The 14,134-nt window shown below is 40.8% G+C and overlaps 1 protein-coding gene across 2 annotated transcripts in view; it reads right to left on the reverse strand.

The window, feature by feature from the left end:
• MIB1 (MIB E3 ubiquitin protein ligase 1) overlaps positions 1-14,134 on the reverse strand; it is a 164,766-nt gene that overhangs the window by 64,575 nt on the left and 86,057 nt on the right. For both annotated transcript variants that reach the window (XR_016214602.1, XM_002713451.6), the window contains exon 10: positions 6,698-6,805. Coding sequence is in view for 1 of the 2 variants with exons in the window: in XM_002713451.6 (XP_002713497.1) it covers positions 6,698-6,805 (108 nt within the window). In the remaining variant the exon portion in view is untranslated. The remainder of the gene's footprint in view (positions 1-6,697; positions 6,806-14,134) is intronic.

Genomic DNA, 14,134 nt, shown 5'->3' on the forward strand with positions numbered 1-14,134 from the left:
CATTGGAGCAGCTCCAGCCGTTGCGGCCATCTGGGAGGTGAACCAGCAGATGGAAGACCTCTCTCTCTCTCTGTGTCTCTCGCTCTCTCTGTGTAACTCTGTCTTTCAAATAAATAAAAAAAAAAAAAAAAAAAAAAGAAGAAGAGGCCGGCGCCGCGGCTCACTAGGCTAATCCTCCACCTTGCGGCGTCGGCACACCGGGTTCTAGTCCCGGTTGGGGCTCTGGATTCTGTCCTGGTTGCCCCTCTTCCAGGTCAGCTATCTGCTGTGGCCCGGGAGTGCAGTGGAGGATGGCCCAAGTGCTTGGGCCCTGCACCCTACGGGAGACCAGGATAAGTACCTGGCTCCTGCCATCGGATCAGCGCGGTGTGCCGGCCGCAGCGGCCATTGGAGGGTGAACCAACGGCAAAGGAAGACCTTTCTCTCTGTCTCTCTCTCTCACTGTCCACTCTGCCTGTCAAAAAAAAAAAAAAAAAAAAGACGAAGAAGAAGAAGAACTAAGAGCTAAATTAGCTCTTTTCCTTATAAAGTACCCTGCCTCCAGTATTTGTGGCCAAATATATGGTCTATCTTAAAGAATACTGCATCTGCACTTGAGAAGAATGTATATTCTGCTGTTGCAGAGTGTTCTTTAATGTGTTTGTTAGATGTAGTTGGCTTACTGTGTTGTTCAGGTCCTCTATTTCTTTGTTTTTTGTCTAGTTGCTCTACTCATTGAGTGGAGTACTGAAATCTTCAACTACCTTTGCAGAAATGTCTATTTCTCCATTCAATTCTGACAATTTTTACACTGCACGAAGGTTTATAATTTTTTTTTTTTTTACAGGCAGAGTTAGACAGTGAGAGAGAGAGAGAGACAGAGAGAAAGGTCTTCCTTCCATTGGTGCACCCCCCAGGTGGTTGCTACGGCCAGCGCGCTGTGCCAATCCGAAGCCAGGAGCCAGGTGCTTCTCCTGGTCTCCCATGTGGGTGCAGAGCCCAAGCACTTGGGCCATCCTCCACTGCCTTCCCAGGCCACAGCAGAGAGCTGGACTGGAAGAGGAGCAACCAGGACAGAATCCAGTGTCCCAACCAGGACTAGAACCCAGGGTGCCGGCGCCCCAGGCGGAAGATTAGCCAAGTAAGCCGCGGTGCTGGCCCATAATTGTTTTTTGCTGTACTGAACCTTTTGCTAATGTAAGTGCAACATCATTCTTTGTATCTTGTAAGCTTCTGATTTAAAGTATATTTTTTAGTCTGAAATTCTAACAGTCACCCCTGCTCTCCTTTGGCTACTATTTCCATGACAAATCTTTTTCCATCCTTCCAGTTTCAATTTATTTGTTTTCATTGAATCTAAAGCAAGTTTCCAAAAGATGGCATATAGCTTGATAATGTTTTCTAATCCACTCTGCCATTCTCTGTCTTTGAACTGTAGTTTAACCCATTTATTTACATTTAAAGTAACTAATGGTAAAAAGGGATTTACTCCTGTCATTTTCCTATTTGTTTTCTATATGCTTTATAGCTTTTTTGTCCCTCATTTCCTATACTGCTGTCTTATATTTAGCTGATGTCCTACAATGAAATGTTTAAATTCCCTTCTCATAATCTGTTGTGTATATTCTTGAGTATTTTATTTGATGTTATCAAAAGGATTACATTTAAGCTCCTAATTAGATAATACCTTATTTACATAAGATAAAACCTTATTTACATCTCCATTCCCAAATCTTTAACTTACTGATGTCACAAAATCATACCTTTGTGCATTTTGTATCCAAAAGCATAAAGCAGCAATTTTTTAATGCAATAGTCTGTTAAATTACAGAGATGACAAATGTAGAGTTGCAAAGCAGTGTTACTACTGATTTTTAGACTAGTAATTTTTAACATAGTAGTCCTGGTTTCTCTGCTTTTGATTCAGCTCCCTGCTAATGCACCTGGAAAGCAGGAGAAGATGGCCCAAGTATTTGGGACACTAGTACTCACATAAATGACCTGGATGAATTTCCAAGTTCCTGGCTTCAGCCTGGCCCAGACCCAACCATTGCAGCCATTTGGGCAGTAAACTAGCAGACAGAAAAAAAAAAATCTTTCTCTCTCTCTCTCTCTCTCTCTCTCTCTCTGTCTTGGTCTCTGTTTCTAGATGATTCCTTTGTTTTTTTTTTTTTTAATTGTGTTTATATATTTTTTTTTTGTAAAGCAGAGACACAAACAAATGGAGAGATTTTTCCACCTACTGGTGCACTCCCTAAATGCCTGCAATAACCAGGGTTGGGCCAGGCTGAAACCAGGAACAGATAACATTTTTTTAAAAGATTTATTTATTTGAAAGGCAAAATGACAAAGATCAGCCGGGAAGGCAGATTCTAGCAGGCAGGAGGCGATGGCTCAAGTTGTTAGATCCCTGGATAGAATTTCCAGTTCTTGGGTTTAGTCACACCCATTACAGACATTTGGGACATAAACAGTAAATGTAAGCCCTCTCTGTGTCTGTCTCTATTTCTATCTCTCTCTTACTCTCTCAATTAAAACAATTAAAAAGTCTCCAGACTTCTCCAAATGTCCCTCCTCTCATGGGGAAAAAAAAAAGGCCCCTACTAAAGAACCACTGTTATAAACAAATTTATATCCTATAAAAATGAGGCTTTGATGAAGTTTTATTTTAGTCATATGCCATGAGTTAGATTTGTATTTAAACTCAATTTTTTTTAAAGACTGATTTATTTATTTGAGAAGCAGAGTTACAGAGAGAAGGAGAAACAGAGAGAGGAAGAAGCAGACAGAGAGGTCTTCCATCTTAGGCCATCTTCTGCTGCTTTCTCAGGCCATTAGCAGGAAGCTGGATAGGAAGTGGAGCAGCTGGGACTCAAACTGGCACCCATATGGGATGCTGGCACCATGGGCAGAGACTTAACCAACTATGCCACAGCACTGGCCCCTAAACTCAACTTTTAAATATAGATTTCAATGAATAATTGGGAAACTGTGTTATCAATTTAACATGATATACAAATATCCCTTTTTTTGGGACTAGCATTGTGATGTGCTAGGCTAAGCCTCCATCTGCAGCACTGGCATCCATATTGGCACCGGACTAAGTCCAGGCTGTTCCTCTTCCGATCCAACTCTCTGCTCATAGCCTGGAAAAGCAGTGGAAGATGCCCCAAGTGCCTGGGTTCCTGCACCCACCCCAGTATAAGCTCCAGGATCCTGGCTTCAGATCGGCTCAGCTCTTTTTGCCGTTGTAGCCATTTTGGGAGTGAACCAGCAGAAAGAAGACCTCTCTCTCTCTCTCTCTCTCTCTCTCTCTCTGGCTTTCAAATAAATAAATAAATCTTTTTTAAAAAAAAAACAAATATCCCCTTTTTTTCCCACTACATTTTACAAATTCCATCTGCCTATAATAATTTTTGAAGCAGAAAATGGGGGTGGGCATTGTGGCACAGCAAGTTAAATCATGTGTAGGACTTACACATCCCCTATCAGTGTCTGGGACTAAGTCCTACTTCTACTATCAATCTAGCTTCCTGCATTTGAGCAACAGATGACAGTTCAAGTACATGAATCCCTGCCATCCATGTGGGAGACCCAGATGGAATTTCAGTTTCCAGGCTTTGGTCTAGCTCAGTTCTGGATGTTATGGGCATTTGGGGAATAAACCAGTGGATGAAAGATCCCTACCCCACACCCACCATCATTCTGCTTCTTCAATAAATAAATAAAACTTTTTAAAAAAAATCTAAACAGAATGGAATTCTAAATGACGAGTATGGGAGAAGTTCCCTTGTATAAGGGCTCTTCAAAAAGTTTACAGAAAATACATATAAACATAAAACTATACATGAATTTCAAAGTTTTTGAGGAAAATAAACTTTTCTTTTTGAAAGGCAGAGTGGACAGTGAGAGAGAGAGACAAAGAGAAAGGTCTTCCTCTGCCGTTGGTTCACCCTCCAATGGCCGCCGCAGCCGGCACGCTGCGGCCGGTGCACCGCGCTGATCCGAAGCCAGGAGTCAGGTACTTATCCTGGTCTCCCATGGGGTGCAGGGCCCAAGCACTTGGGCCATCCTCCTCTGCACTCCCGGGCCACAGCAGAGAGCTGGCCTGGAAGAGGGGCAACTGGGACAGAATCCGGTGCCCCGACCGGGACTAGAACCCGGTGTGCCAGCGCCGCAAGGCGGAGGATTAGCCTATTGAGCCGCGACGCCAGCCAAAATAAACTTATCTTTAATTCAATTTTCCCTAAACTTTTTGAAACATCTATGTACATATTTCACTGCTCTATAGTTAACAGCTACAGTTTGCAAAATATTTTTAAATACCTAGCCTACTCAGCCTCATTCCATCACCAATCTTACAATGTTTATAGAATCAGCTAATAATTTATCTTATATTTTTAGCTCAATTTAGGGAAAAAGAAAAGAAAAGCAGGGTCCATTTTATTCCCACATACACACACATACAGTCCCATATGGCCATACTGAGTGACTGAGTTCTCAATCAGAACTGAAGCCTTTTTTTATAAATGAGGTGGAAAATTATAGCTTTTCAGTGGTCTTCCCTATTAGCTTAAACAGAAGGATGTTGAGTTTTTTTTTAGTAGTTGTTGCTATTGTAGTTTCTGGATTCACTAAATAAAAAATGAGAGCTAGCCAACTTAGTGAATTTTACTTCATTCCCTCAAATCAAACTAAAACAGTAACAAAATAAAGTAATTGCTTTCCACTTACAAAACACTAAAATTTACTTGTGTTTATTTCATTATCAAAACAAAACACCTTACAATACAAAGTTACTCCCTAAATTCACAACCCATAAGAATTTAACTTAAAGGCTGGCTCTGTGGCGTCGCAGGTAAAGCTGGCCTGCAGTGCCAGCATCCCACAATAGGTGCCAGTTCCAGTCCTGGCTGCTCCACTTCCAATCCAGCTCTCTGCTAAGGCCTGAGAAAGCAGTAGAAGATAGCCCAAGTCCTTGGGCCGCTGCACCCACATCGGAGACCCAGAGGAAGCTCCTGGCTCCTGGCTACAGATCAACACAGCTCTAGTCATTTGGAGAGTAAACCAGCAGATGAAAGACACCCCCCCCCACACTGTAACTCTACCTTTCAAATGAATAAAATCTTTTTAAAAAAAGAATGTAACTTAGGCCGGTGCCATGGTTCACTAGGCTAATTCTCCGCCTGTGGTTCTAGTCCTGGTTGCTCCTCTTCCAGTCCAGCTCTCTGCTGTGGCCTGGGAAGGCAGTGGAGGATGGCCCAAGTGCTTGGGCTCTGCACCCGCATGGGAGACCAGGAGGAAGCACCTGGCTTCTGGCTTCAGATCGGCACAGCATGCCGGCCATAGTGGCCATTTGGGGGGTGCACCAATGGGAGGAAGACCTTTCTCTCTGTCTCTCTCTCTCTCACTGTCTAACTCTGCCGGTCAAAAAAAAAAAAAAAGAATGTAACCTTAAAGTAAAATACTACACTGGGGTCAGCATTGTGGCATAGGAAGTTAAGCCTCTGCCTGCGATGCTAGCATCCCATATAGTTCATATCTGGCTGCTCCACTTCTGGTCAAGCTCCCTGCCAAGTACTTGGGCCCCTGCACCCACATGGGAGACCCAGAAGAAGCTCAGCCCTGGCCATTGTAGTCATATGGTGAGGGAACCAACAGATGGATGATCTCTCTGTCTCTCTCACTCTGCCTTTCAGATATATAAATAAATAAAACTGAAAAGATTACTATTGTAAAAGCAAAACCAAACTACACCATATCATTCATAGAACATCAAAGTAATAAAATATAATTCAGATGTTTTTAAAATTCAAATTCTTTCTGGCCAACAGCAAATTTCAACATCAAAGATGACTTATTTATTCCAACACAGGCTCTTTAGTAGCTATCCAACAATTCAAAATACAGTTAGAGAAAAAAAGTAAAAATAACGTTAGACTAGAAAACACTTTCCTTTTCAAGTATCTTTAAAATTTCTTAAACTAGTAAATAGACTGAGCCACAAATTTAACACTCAGTAATCTGTCTTTATTAACCTCTCATAGAAGACAGTGTCATTTGAACAAAATAGCAATACTCTGCACAATCTACATTTGCTATCTATCTAAATAATCTGCTATCTAATGTTATACTAGAGTAACACAAAAGTGATACTATTTTTAATAATGAGATGACAGTTAACTAAGACAAAGCAAGCCATCATTTCCACCACATGTATCGATTCCCAAGAGACTTCAATGAGTCTCTCAATATTTATTCCTCTTCTGAAAAAATACTCTGTATTAATAACATATATACACATACAGTGTTAAGTGCACTCTAAACTCTTCAAAGACCCACACTAAGTTGAAGAAGTAAGAGTAAACAAATGCCAATTCAAAAACAAAAATGAAGAAAAACACAGGGATCAGGAAACACCTTGACCCAGGAGTTTCATATTCCCTTTTCCTCAACTACCTTAGTGTAATTCTTGGGTGAACCCAACTGGGCTTCCAATAGCAGAGTGGTTCTACCATAGTAGCAGGAAACTGAACTCATATCTTAACCAAGGGCCCTGCCTAGGCTATTGAGGCACACTGTCTTCTGTCAAATTTTATTTTCAATCAGAAAAACATTAGGTAAACATTAACTTTCAAAAATGAAAATGCATCTCACACAGAAATATTTCAGGACATTAAATTTAACTTAAAATATTTTTCAAGCTTAGTTTAGTTACCTCAGCTTCTACATCCACATTTTGCTTCAAAAGCAACTTCAAAATGTCAACATGTCCATTTTGACTAGCAGCTTGCATAGCTGTATGGCCAGCACACTGCCCATTTACCTGAATAAAAAAGAAAAGATGAATAAATGTCACAATTCAGAAAGAATCAATACATACATACAGTGTAGTTATAAATCTAGTATACCAAATGATTCTATGAAAATGATATTCTGTGTCAGTTTTTCAATTTATGAGACTAATTTAAGTCGCTTTTCCATATACCATAGCTCTTTAATTTATAGAAAAAAGGCAAACATATTTTTGATAAAAAAAATTTCATTATTCAAAGACCTATGATAGAATTTAGCCCATCTATAAGTTTAAAGAAGAAAGTTAATTTTTTTTTTTTGACAGGCAGAGTTAGAGAGAGAGAGAGAGAGACAGACAGAGAGAGACATAGAGAAAGGTCTTCCTTTTTCCGTTGGTTCACCCCCCAAGTGGCTGATACAGCTGGTGCATTGCAGCCGGTACACTGAGCCGATCCGAAGCCAGAAGCCAGGAGCTTCCTCCTGGTCTCCCATGCGGGTACAGAGCCCAAGGACTTGGGCCATCCTCCACTGCACTCCCGGGCCACAGCAGAGAGCTGGACTGGAAGAGGAGCAACCAGGACAGAATCTGGCGCCCCGAATGAGACTAGAACCCAGGGTACTGGCACCGCAGGCGGAGGATTAGCCAAGTGAGCCACGGAGCCGGCCAAGAAAGTTAATTTTATATATTTCTTTTTGGAGTATTAAATCTCAGAAAACATGGTTCAATGAAAAAAGCAGAAAGGTGAATAGAAAATTTTTAGAATAAAGATACTAGCCACTACATATAAATAAATTTAATTCAACATATATATTCAATACCAGCTACAGGCAAACTACCATGAAGAATACATAAATGAGTTAGCAAGGTGGCCACATACAAGAAAGTAGTGATTTCCCTTCTTTGCTTTACTGCAGGTGTTATGTGCATGCATACAGACATACCTAAAACCAAGTGCAATTCCTTAATTCTTCCCCATTTATCCCATCCATAAAACCACAAAAGGAGGTTAAAGATGACAGCATGGACATATTTTTATATCCTATCCCTCCTGATACTACATTAAAATAACTGTAAAATTAACTAAAAAAAATAAAAATAACTAAAATGTAAAAAAAAAAAGAAGTCCATAAAGACAAAGAGAAAGGGAATAGTAATCCCAGAGGAAAAGAAAAAGCTACATGTCTATGAAAGAAAGAAGATAGAGAAGTAATAACTGACTATAGAAAAGAGGAAGCCCCTGTCTACAGAGCCTAGTAAGTCCAGCAGACACAAAGCCTACTCATATAAGCATATCAGAGGGCTGACACGAGGGGAAAAGTAATGTGTGTGACATGCAATGGCCACACTCAAGGTGTACTCCAGGAGCTCAAAGACAAGCTATTAACTACCTGGACCCTGTCTCTCAGCAGGAAAAAGGAAGCTTCTTGCCCTGAACGACTGAATAGCCATAAGGAACAGACTCTTAAATGATAGCACTCAGAAATACCCCAAAAGCTCCATGCATCCAATCACCATAATGCAAAGTCAGTTAATTAAGTCCTCTTCAGGTAAAGGGAGCTACCAATCATCATTTTTTAAAAAGATTTATTTATTTATTTACTTTACTTGAAAGAGAGGAAGAAAGAGAGAGAGCAAAAGAGAGAGAGAGAAATCTTCCATTTGCTGTTTCACGCCACCATGGCTGGGGCTGGGCCAGGCTGAAGCCATCCTGGTCTCCCTCATGTGTGCAGGATCATCTTTCTGCTGCCTTTCCCAGTATACTGGCAGACGCAGAGCAGCTGAGACTAGAAACAGAACTCTGATATCGGATGCAAATATCATAAGCAGAGACTGCACCACAACACTGGCCCACCAATCATCATTTTTTAACTATATATATTACAGACAGAGACGGAGAGCGCCCATCCACTGGCTCACTCCCCAAAAGCCTACAATGACTGAGGTTAGACCAGGTCAAAGCTGTTTCACATGGGTAGCTAGGAACCCACCCAACTGTACTACCACCACTGTCTCCCAGGGTCTTCATTAGCAGGAAAATGGAATCAGAATCCAGAGCCAAGAATAAAACCCAGATATTCTGATAGGAGACACAAACATCTTAAGAAGTTCCTTAACCACTAAGCTAAATAATTGCTCCCTATTAACTTTTTAGTGTCTTATTCAGATATGAATGTACAACCACCAGAGGAAGATCTCAAACATACACACAAACAAAATAATTTGAAAAAAAATTAAAAGAAGAAAGGAACTGACCTTGGAAGAAACAAATTAAGAGGAAAAAAAAAACAACATCTTTAATGAGAGATATTCAAGAATACTTCTTATCTAAAGTTCAGGAGGAAGATGTTAGAAAAAAAGGACAAAAATTCCACTAGGAGAGGTGGAAAAGTGGTAGATAAGAGGCAAGGACCAAATTTCACTATTATGACACCTTTACCTTCTTAGAATAGTATTCAAGGGTAGGAACCTTCTGTTCTGCCAAGGGCCATTTCGATTTTTTTTTTTTTAAGATTTATTTATTTGTTTGAAAGTCAGAGTTATAGAAAGAAACAGAGGATCTTCCAACCATTGGTTCACTCCCCAGATGGCCGCAGCACTGTGCCAGGCTAAAGCCAGGGGCCACGAGCTTCTGCCAGGTCTCCCACATGGGTGGCAGGGGCCCAAGCACTTGGGCCATCTACTGCCTTTCCCAGGCCATTAGCAGGGAGTTGGATTGGAAGTGGAGCAGCTGGGATTCAAACTGGTGCCCATATGGGATGCCAGCGTCGCAGGTGGCAGCTTTACCTGCTCTGCCACAATGTTGGTACTCCATTTGAATCTTTTAACATTTGTGGGCCACACAAAATTATCAATTTAACATTAGCCTGCTCAGGGCCAGCACTGTCGAACAGCAGGTTAAGCTGACACCTACAATGCTGGCATCCCACTTGGGCACCAGTTTGAGTCCTGGAGGCTCCACTTAGAATCCAGATCCCTGCTAATGTGCCTAGGAAAGCAGCAGCAGATAGTCTAAGTCCTTGGGTGCCTGGCCATCCATGTGGGAGACCCAATAGAAGCTCCTGGCTTCAGCCTTGCCCAGCCCGGGCAGTTGCAGCCATTTGGGGAGTGAAGCAGCAGATGGAAGAGCTCCATTTCTCCCTCTCCCTCTCTGTAACCCTGTCTTTCTAATAAATACAGTACATCTTTTTTAAAAAATTAGCCTGTGATGGATTTACTGAATTTCAAGTCCCACCTGCAGCTGCTTTGGCAAAGGCCAGACCAAATGATTCTACAGGACTTTATTTCCATTATCTCCTGAAATCTTATTAAAGATTTCTTTCTTTTAAGCCTCAATCCTCAACCATAATTAGAATTATAAAGAAAAGAGAACACACATACACAGTAACATGCTCATACAAACAGAGAGACATATATACACTCATATACACTAGAAGCTGGGAAGCAGTTGAACAAGTACAACCCACTTCGCAGACCAAGAAAGTAGACCTAAGTCTGCCACAAGAAAAACCTAGCAGCAATCCTTTCACCAACAAACCCTCAAAATGCTCAGAATAGACGAATGCACACTTCTGAATATGGAAATAAATGAGATGGTAGGTACTCAACACGAAAGCACTGGTTGGAAGTCTATTTAAAAAGTATTTAGAGGGAGGGGAGCTGGCATTGTGGTGTAGCAGATAAAGCTGCCACCTTGTGTCCTGGCGTTTCCACTTCCAATCCAGCTCCCTGCTAATAGCCTGGGAAAGGCAGTGGAAGATGGCCCAAGTGCTTGAGCCCCTGCCACTCATGTGGGAGACCCAGCAGAAACTCCTGGCTTCAGAGCCTGGCCCAGCCTTGGCCACTGCAGCCATCTGGGGAGGGAACTAGGCAGCAGAAGATTCCCATTGTCTCATTCTCTTCTCTCTGTCTCCACCCCTCTCTGTAACTCTTTCAAATAAATAAATGCATTATTAAAAAAATAAAATATAAAGCACTTACATTCCTGGATTTCCCTACACTACTGCTCTACTGTTGGAGTACAAGAAAGCTGAAGTTTATTCTCTAAAAAGCTACAGAGACCAGGTATTATTAAGGGCAGGGTATAAGACCAAAAACTGAAGTTGTGCATTTATACGATGAATGCTGAGACACCAAGCCCTCTGCCCTTAATCAGTATTCATAAGGCTGGCAACCAAGTTTATAGCCTCAATGCTATAAGAGATCTTATAGCATCAAGAAATCTCCCTAGATCAGAAAAGACCTAAAGACTGATGCCAGGAGTAGCCCAAGGAAATAACCAACCAGATGACCAAACAGCAGAGTCCAGAGTTGTCAAACCCATTCGCAGACACACAAGCTTCCATAACAAATGGAATGGAAGAAACTAATATACTAATTTTTTTTAAAAGGACAATTATGAACTACAGCAAAAACAAAGTTGTATAGGAAACTACATCTAGTATACTCCCAGCTCATGTGCAAATGTCATTTAATCAACACATACAATTAATTCTCACAAAAACAAAATTACAACACAATATAACCACACGAAGAAGCTGGAGTGTTATCTGTTTACTGCCCACTCTTATAGATAAATAGATAACTAAAGATCACCAGATATCTGATGAATGGTTTCTGACATGAAAATGAAAAGCAAAAACAAACAGAAAAGAGTAAATCAGAGGGGCCAAAAATTAAGCAGGGTAAGAAAATGAGAAAATGCTTAAAAAAAAAAAACAAAAAACAACTTACCATTAGTATACACAGTAAGGAAAAGAGCTGATATTGAATCCTTTAAATACCAACATGACACCACTAAAAGGAATGTGCATAGAAACACCAAAAAAAAAACCTCCTTGAAATTCAAAAGTAATGGAATAATGAATGACAATTTCAAAAGCAAAAACCATTCCAGGATTAGAGAAAATGGAAGAACAGAAATCACCAATGAAGTTATTATAAAAAATGTCCAGATATGAAAGATATACTTTCCAGATGCTAAAGATCAAACAGCTGACACAACTGATGGAAACAGATCCACATCAAGGCCCATTACTTTGCAAGCTCACAGTACTGATTAAAACAAGAGATCCTCATGCTCAACAGAAGAAAACAGCTTCCACACAGAATCAGAGAGAATTAAATCTCCTCAACAGCAATTCTGAATTTATGCTTAAGAAAAAATCACTTCTAATCTAGGAATTCTATTCCTATCTGAAACTTAACTGAGAAAGGTCTATTTACTATGCTACTGAAAACTGTACTTCACCAAAGAGAGAGAATATGAGGAAAAATAGAGGTATAGAAAACCAGAAATCTAACACAGTAGAGAGAAACAGAACCCTCGGGGTGATTAGTGAGGAGTCTTTTCAAATGCTATCAATGTAGAGGGAGCATTGTCCAGATTAAGCATGTCAGGAAGCACAAAGGGAAATTACTCCCAGAAGATAAAATGAATACACATCTGATATGCTCCAGTGTCTTGGGAGATTAGACAGAGAGCAGTTTGAGAAGAAATAATTCTAAAAATACAGATTACTAACAAATGAAAAAACTTAAAAATTATTTGTGGGCATACGAGAACTACAAAGACCACAAATGAACTTCTAGGAATGGAGGAAATGTTACACATAGTAGGGATGTGGATTATGTATGTACACATCTGTCAACATGACGCATGTATTTCATTGTATGGAAAATAGATACTAATTTTTTAAAAGGATAATTATGAACTACAGCAAAAACAAAGTTGTATAGGAAACTACATCTAGTATACTCCCCAGCTCACATGCAAATGTCAGTTAAGCAACACACACAATTAATTCTCACAAAAACAAAATTACAACACAATACAACCACATGAAGAAGCTGGAAAGAGTGTTATGTGTTTCTGGTGTGGGTGGACCAGAGGTGGTGACAGAAAGCTAAGTCTTCACGTTCTACAGAGAGGTATCAAAAAGTGATCCTGAGGGAGGGCCTTGGGCCTAGCAGTTAGAAGGCCCACATCCCCAGAAGAATCCAATTCCCAGCTCTGCTCCTAATCCCAGCTTCATGTTAATGCTCACCCTTGGAGGCAGCAAATTTAGGACTGCTCAAGTAGTGGGTCCTTGCCACCTACGTGGGAATCCACATGGAGTTCCCAGGTTTTGGCTTCAGCATGGTCCAGCCTGGGCCACTGCAGAAATTTGGGGAGTGAAGGAAGCTCCCTCTGTTGGTCAGTCTCTCTCTCTCTCTCTCTCTCTAACTGCTCTCCCTCTCTCAAATAAATAAGTTTTTAAAAGGTAACTCCTGAAACAAAAGCATAAGGGAGGGTTAAATGACAACAGAAGATAGGGAAGTAAACATAAAGAACAACAGCCAACACAGCTAAAACTAGTTGCGTCTTAAGAATGGGAAAATAGGGGCCAGCGCCGTGGCTCACTTGGTTAATCCTCCGCCTGCGGATCTGGCATCCCACTTGGGCACCGGGTTCTAGTCCCGGTTGCTCCTCTTCCGATCCAGCTCTCTGCTGTGGCCCGGGAAGGCAGTAGAGGATGGCTTAAGTGCTTGGGCCCCTGCACCCACACGGGAGACCAGGAGGAAGTACCTGACTCCTGGCTTCGGATTGGCGCAGCACCCAGCCACAGCATGCCGGCCGTAGCGGCCACGTGTGGGGTGAACCAACAGAAAAAAGGAAGACCTTTCTCTCTGTCTCTCTCTCACTGTCTAACTCTGCCTGTCAAAAAAAGGAAAAGAATGGGAAAATAAGAATGAGAAGATGAGAAGGAACAGATGCTGTCACAAAAAATCTCATAAACTCATTTTTCCCTTTAAATATTCAGCAAGTAAGGCAGTGTTAAAATAACTTTAAATCAGTAATTAGATGAAAAAATTAAGTATAATAAAATGTGTATCAAAAAATAAAATGTGTATCAACTTGGCTGAATATAAAGGCCGTAGGATGTTTTCATTTGATACATTAATATCTGAAACAAATTATTTGTGATTTATCTGACAACCAATACAGAAATCACTGTTGTATACTGCAACTGACTGCTCTCCAATAAGGCAAAAATGTCACATGAGCTTATAAGAGGAATAAGACAACTTACACTTATAGATCTGGTCTTTCTCGAACTCCTTAGAATACTTAAAACATGAAAAGGTGTAGCAACAAAAGTCCTTACAACACAGTGAGAATGATTCAAACTGCCAATTAAACTATAATCTCGGGCTAGCACCAGACATAATACTGGTGCCAGCAAAGTACCCAAGGCAGAGTCAAAGTACAATAGTTTAGCTAGAAACAAAACAGCCCATTTAAAGTATGGCTTATGTGAATGGCAAAACTATAGTACAACCTATAAGAAACTAAAAAATAAATGACTTCTAATTCACCTG

Source organism: Oryctolagus cuniculus, chromosome 10 (assembly GCF_051225735.1).
Source record: "Oryctolagus cuniculus isolate XC-2025 breed Fujian yellow rabbit chromosome 10, ASM5122573v1, whole genome shotgun sequence".
Taxonomy (NCBI): Eukaryota; Metazoa; Chordata; class Mammalia; order Lagomorpha; family Leporidae; genus Oryctolagus; species Oryctolagus cuniculus.